At 35.8% G+C, this 10,455-nt stretch overlaps 1 protein-coding gene across 1 annotated transcript in view; it reads right to left on the bottom strand.

Annotated features, from left to right (window-relative positions):
• CNGB3 (cyclic nucleotide gated channel subunit beta 3) overlaps positions 1-8,406 on the bottom strand; it is a 59,535-nt gene extending 51,129 nt beyond the window's left edge. The window contains exons 1-2 of the mRNA XM_033061943.1: positions 8,291-8,406; positions 5,800-5,875 (exon numbers count right to left, since the gene is read on the bottom strand). Of these exons, the coding sequence (XP_032917834.1) occupies positions 5,800-5,875; positions 8,291-8,398 (184 nt within the window). The 5' untranslated portion in view covers positions 8,399-8,406. The remainder of the gene's footprint in view (positions 1-5,799; positions 5,876-8,290) is intronic.
• Between the last annotated feature and the right edge of the window lie 2,049 nt (positions 8,407-10,455).

The following is a 10,455-nucleotide window of genomic DNA, read 5'->3' on the forward strand; positions in this document are numbered from 1 at the left end:
TGGGGCTGGCTGCTGGCTGGGGTTAAGCTGCAAGATGCTTAAGTGATAAAATTAATTTAGTTAATATACAAATATTGTTGCCAATTTTAATGGTGCATGGAAACACTTGAGGATAGACAGAATTGTTTGAAACCAGAAAAGTTGCATAAAGACATGGGTAGAGTCTGCTAGTAGGAGGCAGAGTGACTAATGTTTGAGTAATCTGCTCTTTTTAGCAGTGATGTATAGGCCTTAGAAACATAATTTTAAGCATTTAAAATCAGTGATTTTTTTGGGGACATTTCCTCTTTTTGGAAAGTATTAAACATTTCAAAATATGTTAAAAGTCTCAAATTGGCTTTTAATATTGCCTGCAAAGTAACATAGAGAGCAGCTTCTCTTGAATAGCTGGAGTAAAGACTGACTTTGCATTTGGAGCAATGGAATGGGAATAAGAGAACCAGTATACAAACTCCGTGTGATACTTCTGACATATTTAGCCATTTGCCTGATTGTCCTTGCCCCACAGAGAGGTTCTTGAGCTATCCAAAACACCTAAAAATGGCTATTGGGTCACAAAGATCTCAAGAAAAAAAATAAAACCATAGAAAATCTGTGGATGAAGGAAAGAAAAGAGTTCAGCTCTGATGTTACAAAAGGCACACCTTTGTGACTTAACAAGCAACATTTCTTGAACAAATGCAATGTGCAGGCTAAATAGTTCAGAAATCAGCAAGGGTGAAATAAAACAATCAGTAAGTAGGTCCATCTTAACTTGACCCTCAACTTCAGTGGCTAACAAAAGTATTAGTTATTTTCTATAAAGAAAGATTGTATGAAGAAATTGAGTTTGTTTTCCTGGCATTTAGAGTCACCACTTATGTGAAAAATGAAGATCTGAGAGGAGTTAAAAGACTTCACATCAGCAGGAGTGGAAACAAGCTGATTAAACATATTTCAGTCCTTGGTAATCTTTAAAAAAATATTTTATTGGAATAAAAGCTGCCTGTTTTCTGAGTGCCAGCGATGATCATAAGGGATAAGGCAACAAGGAATAAGATTATTCCAAAGTTTCTTTGCATTGGCAGGTGTTGGGGGAGTTTTTACTCTTTCCCTCAGTGGAGAAAATTTTTCTCATTAGCATGTTAAAGGTACCTGGCCCGGGCAACTCCCTGGTTTCTAATTACTCAAGACAAAAGAGGGGGTGGGGATGAATCGCTGTAAGTTGCTTTGTCCTTGCGAGGAGCCACTTGCGCTCGGCCGGCCCGAAAGCGGAGGAGAGAACTTCTTTTTTCTCCGTGGTGCGACCAGGCCCTGCACTCCGACACTGCTACAGCTTCCTGCTTCTGAGAACAGCGCTGAGAACCGGGACGCAAACGGTGAGCGGAGATTTCTTTTCCTTCACCCTTCTCCCACCTGGGACCCCCCTGCCGCTGCCGCCTGCCTGCTCCTGCAGTTCCCGTGACTGAGAAAAGAGAGAAGGCCACTCCACCCCCGCTCCACCGGGATCGTGTGGAGGAAGAGGGCACCTGACTGGACCAAAGACTGAGACTGAGTTTCGTTCTGTTTTGTCACTGATCTGTTCATAGCTGATGTTGTTCTTGTTTATCTTGTAGATATATCAGTAAAGAACTGTTATTCCTAAACCCATACCTTTTGCCTGAGAGCTCCCTAATTTCCAAATTATAGTAAACTGGGAGGGAAGGAATTTTCACTCTCCATTTTGGGAAAAAGCTCTCGGCTTTTTCTTTTCTAGCAATACTGTCCCCTAAACCAGAACAGCAGGTTTAGTCCATTGGGCTGCAGCTTATAAAATCACATACTTCATTTGTATTTTTTGAAATAAAAACTTATTTAACTCTGGATTTCCTGGTGCTAAGGGACAGGTTTGTAAAGCTGCTCAAAAGCAACTTAAGAGTCAAATTCATAATAGGCCAAACTGAAGTTTTAGCTGCAAAAATTCACGCTTAATTCAAATCGCCCTCATCAGAATTTTACTCAGTTGTAGTCCATGCAGAGTTAGTTAGTGCCTAATTAACCAGAATTATCCAATGTTTTACAGCATAGGATTTTGGTACCTTCAATAAATGCATCTGCTTTATTTCTATTTCCAGGAAATGAGAGTGACTATATTCTGTATAACAGCTAGTGATCTCGTCTTGGCTCTGGGCCTTATTTATTTGCAATAGGGTCAAATACATGTTGGGAGGATTTTTTTCCCCTCTTTTAAAAAGATTCAACAATTGTAATACAAATACTGAAATAAAAATCCATTCTTCCTGCATGGTTACTGTTTTGGTTAACTTCTCATTCTACGACCCATGTTTAAGTCAGTTACATGCCCCATGTTGCATTCTAACTTCTTGGATTCCATGGGGTTTTGCATTCTCTTCTGCATGATGGCCCAGAGGTTAGGAAGGCCATGGAACTTCCTCCCACTCCTCTCTAGTCTAGGTTTTACCAGGTAGTCAGGCAACTCTATAGGAGTGTGAGAGATGTGGGTTTGAACTCTCTTTTTATGAAAGAGGCAAGGTGTAACATGTAGGCAAATATAAGAGAGGGGGCAGCTGTCAACAGTTTCTGCTTTTACTTTTTTTCTTAGAGGAAATGTGACTGTTCCTCAAGTGCCTGAGCAGAAGAGGGAGTCTGGAGTGAAGTTCCTTTTGAGCAGCCCTTCCTCTGTGGTGCTGCACTGCTTGCTTGAGACACTTTCCAAAGCATCTAGGCTCTGAATATACTAAATATCACCAAACATTAACATGACAATCTCCCAGAAGGGATTCTACTTTATCATCCAGATGGGCAATTGCAGCATGTGTAGAAATAGCTATGGTGGTTTTGCTTTAGCTTTTCACTCAAGTCCTACCAAGAACAAAGCAATGTCAATATGCACTTTAGTAAAAGCTGAATAAATGTGTGTGTGATTCTGGAAAACATCTTTGAGACACTTGTTGATTTAGTAGAAGATCAAACCCCAGAATACTGGAAACAGACTAGTTTCTAGTAAGGGAAAAATGTGAAGATAAGGACTGACTTCAGAAAAATACTAAAATGTAGTTGGACAGAATCCAACTGGAATTGTCTGTCAGGAGGACAAAAGAAATTATAAAACAGAGAATGATAATGGAGTCACCAGCTACCAGGTGGAGGCTGGATGTGCCCTTCTAAAGAGCATAACTACCAAGAGAGCTATTGCATAGCAGTGGGTAAAACAAGTCAAAACAACACTTGTATAGCCATAAAGATATGGGAAGAGATAAATATGCAAAGAAATTATAGCAATTGAATTCAGTATCACAGAGAATCTGTAATTAGGTGAATCACACTTTGTTAAGTACACAAAAATAAAGCAGGGAATAAATTAAAAAAAATAATCCATTATGGAACAAACTGACTAAGCACAGAGAATTAATTACAGAGTGAACTAATTATGCAGAGAATTAATCATAAAGGAAGCTAGTGAGAGAGAGGGCAGCTGAGGAGGTGGAGATAGGGCAATGAGTAGCCAACAAAGAAGCCAAAAGTACCAGGTGCTCCTCACTGACCTAAGTGGCCAAGTTTTAATCAAACAGGCTCCAATGGTACCTCCTGCTGGATTCTCAAGTGTGCTAAGAACATTGTGCTGCTTTGTGAAGTACGTGGAGAAAGGGAGAAGATAGTGATGGCTGGTTTTGGTCATATGAAAAGAAGGGGGATGAAGATAAGCTCTACTCAGTCTGTTGGTTTGCATTTAGCACTAAGGAGCTGTAAACTGATACTATGATTAAGGGTTTCACTGCTCTTAGTTTGATTATGTCAGAGAAAATAAAAAGAGGCCTTGGAAAGACTTTTCTCTAGCACAATTAAAGTTCTCTTTTTAGCTGATCTGCCTTAACTAAGGTTGTTTGAGCCCTGACTATGCTTTTAATAATTCTCTCCAAATTTGTACATGCAGCATAAAATGCTTTCTCTAGTCTCTTGTCCTCTGCTTACCCACACAAATTCTCATTTTCTTCTTCTAGCAGATAAACACACAAAGTTCACAAAATTTTGCAGAAGTTTTATCTAGACCCTCCTGTGAGCTGCCTTAGACCAGCCTCCATTTCTGTCCAGAGATAAAGAAGCTCCTTAGGTAGCTCAGATGATAGGGACTTACATTCTGGGTGGCGAAATTCATAAGCTTCTCCTGAGGTGTGGTCCCCATGTAAATTTTCTGGCTTGTACAGCCATTGCCTATCTAACTCATTAATACCCTCAGCTGTCTGAATTTGAGACTTGAAGTACCTTTCAAAAAGTGATAGATTCAAAGATAGCCCCAAAAAACATGGACCCTAACTGTGTTATTATAATTTCCTGAAGTAACTAATGGTGTAGTTGCTACTATACCAACAATAATATTTTAGAAGGGAAGTAGTTTATTATCCCAAAATATACCTTAATGAGTTACATTTATCTGTAAAATTTAATTAAGTTTCTAATGGAAACAAAAAGAATTTCTGTACAGATACTCCATTCTGTCATGGGATAGTATCTATGACTTAGTGTTGCTAAAAAGCCAAATATCAAATTTGGGGGTTTTTTCCATTGTTGCTACAGTGAATTCCTGTCAGATTTTGTTTACCCCTGATTTCATACTACAACTATTATATAACAAGACAATTGCATTAAATGGAGTTTGTTTAAAGTTTCGTTATATGAGGAAAGAAATTTTGACACTTGCTATAATTACACAAACATAAGTAAGGATTATGAAAGTTTCCTTATAATCTTTTTCTAGTTGCTCCACTCTTATTAGTTATGTTTTTTTATCACAGAAAGCTGGATATTCCTCAGTCTTTGCTTAGCTGCTTCAGTGAAATGAACTACTCTCTAAAGGAAAACCAGGGATGAGGTGGCAGGGAAACTGCACGCTGTGTTCTTCTCCAGAACTGGAGGATGGAAAAGGAAAGGGCTGCACCACTCATGCTGTGAGAAAGGGAGAATAGGATATGGGCCAGCAGCAGTTGTTGCTTCACCCGTCCTGAGCCTTTTTTTTGGTAGTGGGTGTAAGCAGCCATTTAGGCTCTGTTGTACACAAGACAGGCTTGTCTACTGGAGGTGGTGGAAGAGGAGGCCAGCATAGCCATGACCAGCTCCCTCTGTTTTCAGAAATCAGCTGCTTAGGGAAAAAGTTAATTTTTTTTGCTGCCCTGAGTTCTATGGTCCTATGTACTAGACCTGAATAACTCCTGTCTGTGTACCAGTCTGGAATAACTCCTGAATGGAGATGGCAAATATTTTTGACAGAATTGCTTTTTTTTTTTTTTATATATATATTTTCTGCCTAGTTTGGAGTTTATTATTTTCTCTCTCTCTCTCTCTTTTTTTTTTTTTTTTTTTTTTTTTTTAATTTTTAAATATCAGATGGTTTAAAGTCTGTCTTGTCTTTTCTGGTACGTATAAGAAGTGTTGCTGAAAGAAACATTAAAATTATGTTGGTGGTGGTTTTTTTTACCCCTTAGGCTACTAAATACCTTTGTTTTAAGATTTCTAAGAAGTCAAATTGAAGTAAAAAGAAATAGAGCTTCCTAAACTAGCTGATCAGAGGGGGCAAGCTCATGAAGACACTGTGTGCTCGAAAACTTGTTACCTTTTGTTATTGCTGGATACTGTTCCTGTATTTGTAACAAATCATTGGCACGTGGTCAATGGCAATTCAGAGAGCTTAATTTCTTCCACAAATAAAAAATAAGAGCTCCTGCCAGAGCACTAGGAAGAACAACAGTTTTATTTACAATTCTATAGAGTATATATATACTGTCCAGATAATCTTTCAGAACTCATAAATAGCTTATCACTAACCTTGTTGCTTCGGTACAGGCTCTACTTTATTACTGGACTCTGCTTTTTGTGGTTCATTTGTTGTTTTATTTTCATCCTTAAAAGAAAAAATACACAAGATTAGAAAGTGTAGGTTGTCATTGGTGAGAATGGTAAGGGTGGTCGGATGTCTGCAACATTTCTGCAGGAGTTTGGTTAAGTTGCCACACACTGACCATTGCTCCTGGGTGTTCCATATTTCCAGATGGATTTGTCAAAGGAGTTGTGATGGATACTGAAATTAAAAACTGACATCATCACATCCTTGGTGCAAACCCAGCTGCTTAGCTTAGAGATCTGCTGCTGCCTGTTTGCAGAGCTGACTTGTTCAGTGCTGCCTTTCTCAAACCAGGGTGCATCTCTGAGTTAGTCATGGTTCTGATTCTGCCTAAAGCTCCTGCTGGGCTAACACACCTGGTGTATTTTGACCTGCCTTACCACAATGACAGATCTCAATCTTTACAAAATACTGAGATGGTATCAGCTTTCACTGCAAAAAATTTACTTCCCCCTGCTGAATTAGATATTGAACAAATCCATGTGTACCTGTACCTTGGTTCATCTCAGCTTTGTCAGAGTGGCCTTTGGAAGAAGGAGTGAGACGTGCATGAGGAGCTCGCAGTACTACACAACAGCATCATGTTAATCAACCCCATGAGCATTTGCTATCCCATACAGAATGAGTTTTCCTGGTGTGCAGCATACTTATTATAGAGAAGAATGTTGGGTTGTATCAGCAAATGGAAAAATTATTTGACATTAGGAGCTTTCAGGTCTTCATACACCTTTTCTTTTTTTTTTTTTTTTTTTTTTTTCTTTCCTAGGTCAGTGACCTTCTTTTTGTTAGTGTTTCTGAGAATAAATTGCGATTTATTTTTTTCTATGAAAATATTTGTGTTTTCCTGTCCGTTTTGAAGTTCTAATATACATATGTATAGAAAACAAAATTATATTTTTTATATATTTTTTATATATGTATACTAAAATTCCAATCAAAATCTGTACGTGCTTAACGTTCTTGCATGATGTTTTGTTGTAAAGGTTGTTTTCTTTGTTTCAGGCTCCCTCCTAAAAGCATAAGTACACAAATTAGTGCATTAATTAATGCAGTAATCAGTTACCAGATATCATGTACTTTCTTCTCTTTCTTCTTTACTCTTTAGACGGTGTCTCCTTGCAGGCAGGAAATGTCTTAATCCCTAATCCATCCATGTACCTCCATGTTAGCAGCGTTTTGAAGAGTGTAAAATAATGGTGATACAATCTGAATGCTGTGCCGATGTACGAAATTATTCTTCAGAATAATTCAGAAGAGTAATCCTTGTGTCCAGTGAAATCTAAATATATCTTTTTGCTAGAGCAAATATATTTAAAAATATATAAATTTATTTCTTTTGCTAGAGCACTTTGCCAAGTGAGATATCAGCCTGCACAGAACTAAACTCTCGATATTCAGGATTTTTCTCCTTTTAAAACAGTATTTTATTGACACAAGAATATTGAACTATAAAAGAAGCATGAACAATACCTGTAGATCTGCAGTATGTAAAAGTTATAGAATATAGGCATTTTTTGCCGTTTTTTTGTGGATGACAGTATGGATATCCCCACTTACCTAATTTTAACTTTATAATGGAGGGGTTTTGATTGTTTCAATAGGCATGAATGATTAATAACTCAGGCTGACACTAAAGAATTTTTCCACCTCCTTAATTTTTTTTTGTGAAAACATAAATTGTTGTCATTTTGTCTTGTAAAATTTTGATTATGTCAAGTTGGAAAAAACAAAAACTTTTTTTGGAAATTATTGGGAAAAGATAAAAATTCAAAGACAATGAGACAAAGAGTACTTATCCTTTTGCTTCAGTTTAAAATATTTCATTAATTAAATGGAAAAAAATTAATTAACTTTTACAGTGAAGAAATACTATATAACAATATAGACTGTAGACTAATATGACTTTATTTTTCCAAGAGGATTTAAATTATCAAAACCAAGCTGAAAATAAGACTTCTTTAAATAGCTACTAAATTACTGTCTTTCCAGTGGTTATCAGTAAGCAGGCTGATACATACCTGCATGGCATTCTAATATTCAGAAAGGACACACTGACATTTCCTGCCAGAAGGAAACAAGATGCATAAAAATTTATCATCATATGAAAAGCAGCAGTACCTTTATCTCTAATGCTCCATTTGCAATGTTGATCACGACCTCTCATAAGACTGTACTATTTTAGGTTAGCTCTATTCAGAAAGCAGCTTTCAAAAGAAGAAAATTATATTTTCTTCATAAAGAAAAGATGGTGGGGTGGAGGAGAATAAAGGCATTTCTTTCACTTTGCTAAATAAAGATTGATACCATATTCGATAAGTATATTTGAAATTCTAACCTTTGGCATTTACTTGCATAAATACCTTCTAAACAAAAATATATTACTAACGAATCTATAATAGACAAGAAAAACCATACCTGGCCTGTTGATGCCTTTGGTGGTGGAGGGGCAGCTTCGTTCTTGTGATCTACTATCTCAGGTGCTAATTTTGGTCTAGAAAATACTGATTTTAGTTTTCTAAACATCTTGCCTCTTCTGCTCCCCTGAAGCCTCTATGACTCTTTACTGTGAACAGGTTTATAGCACATGTTTTCTTGCCATTAGTAATCAAGCCAATTAGACAGTTAATCAGGTTTAGGTCTGATTAGTACCTTAAAGAAATTTCTTGTACAGTCTATCTCAGTGACATTTTTTAGTCACCATTAGCACCTTTTCTTGATATCTTGTAGAATAAGTTATTTGCAAGTTATTTTTTGTGTTGACAGTTCCACTTTTCATGCAAAAGTCAGAAGAAAGTTATTCTTTTTTCTTTTTAGAATAAACAGGTACCTAATCTTGTATGTATTGGATATTAAGCATTTAATTTATGTTTAGATATAAGGTTTTAAGTTGTTAGCATATCTGTAGTTTAACCAGGAAATGAAAATATTTAATTAATAAATAACCAACAATACAATACCTGATGTCTCAAAAGGTTTAATTTCTTTGCAGTCTTGTTCATACTTTTGAGTGAATGACAGTAAAAGATCTTCTCTTGAGGCCTGTTTCAGCAACTTTATACCTTGTCTCATTCTTCTTATTTCAAAGCATAAAAAAAAAAAAAGTATTTAATTTTTTAATGAAATTCTTTCATTTTTTAATTGCCTGTTTAGAGGCAATACAAATTTTTCTTGTCTTAGCTAGAGTTTTGATGAGAATAAGTGTTAGTTGAGTGAATATCCTATAAATTAGTAAAATATACTTTATAACTGGAACATGGTATTAAGATTTTATAGGCTTTGGGTCATCCTATATAAATCAGGTATGGTTTCGGTTATAGGTAAATTCAGTTTCAAGTATCTCTAATGCCATGTAGATTAAGCTCCTGTTAGTGAGGAACACAAATTAATTGTCTTTTTCTAATCCTAAATTTCACTTTATGTATTACTAGTCTGTGCCTTTGCTTTGAGCTTTGAATTTGAGCTAACATCTTGCAATTGATTTATGCTGATCATCAAGGCATCAAGAAACCTACTCCTCTGAGCTATTCCTTAAATGACATATTTAGCAATTGCATTGAAGTATTGAAAATGTCCCTCCTTGGGATTTATCATCTGGCAAGGATTGTTTTTAATCCTTACTCTACCACAGCAGTAACTGTAAGAATGAACCAACAATATTCATTAGTTTACAGGATTTTTCCCTCCAATGACATTTATGAAGCAAACCGTATAATAGCTGGCCAGACTTCAATTTTGTAACTGGAAACCTCCCCCTGGGCATGATTATTTCATAGTTAGATACAGCAAGATCTTGGAATCTCCCCTTTTTATTAACCTCTATGCCTGATTTACTTCAAAAGCAATGCAATTCTTGCTAATTTTTCACACTGGCTTTAAAATAAGTGTTTGAATGAGTAAATTATAAATTAATATCTCAAGTATTTTCACTTATTTATGAAAGTCTGGACAATAGGTAACTTATTTTCTTCTGGGTGTGAATTTTTACATTGCCTTCTAACAGAAGAATCTTAGAAAACAACTTTGTTTTCCATTTCCTAAGTAAAATTTCAGTGGGTTAAATGGACCAGTTCAGGAAACTTTAAACAATAGCCACATACAAACCATATTTGAATTCTGAGCCTTTTTGAGGGCAACTGTTTTCTCATTAAAAAAAAATTCTTAATTACTAAAATCTTTTAGAACAGGTAGTTTTGTTCCTTGCTTATTAAAAATTGTAAAGTTCTGCATAAAAAACCATAATGCAATGAAAATATATAGCATTTATATGTAATATCTCTTAGGAAAATATGTATCTCTCTTAAAAATTGCTGAAAAATTATGCCCATTCTTTTTCAAAAATGTGAAACAATATGTTTAAATGCTTATTGTGAATATAATGTTTTTGCTGTTTATATAATTTGTAATTAAGAGGTACGTAAAAAGAATGTAGCAGACATTAAAAGGAAAGTGCCATTGGGAGTACTTCCATACTATGGACATGTACAGTTAATGAATGTTATAGTTGCTTAGTCTGTGACTAGTTAAATTAATGTACAAAATCCCTTCACATTATCTGATTTTGTAAATATAAGCAGATGACA

This window comes from Catharus ustulatus, chromosome 1 (assembly GCF_009819885.2).
Source record: "Catharus ustulatus isolate bCatUst1 chromosome 1, bCatUst1.pri.v2, whole genome shotgun sequence".
NCBI lineage: Eukaryota > Metazoa > Chordata > Aves > Passeriformes > Turdidae > Catharus > Catharus ustulatus.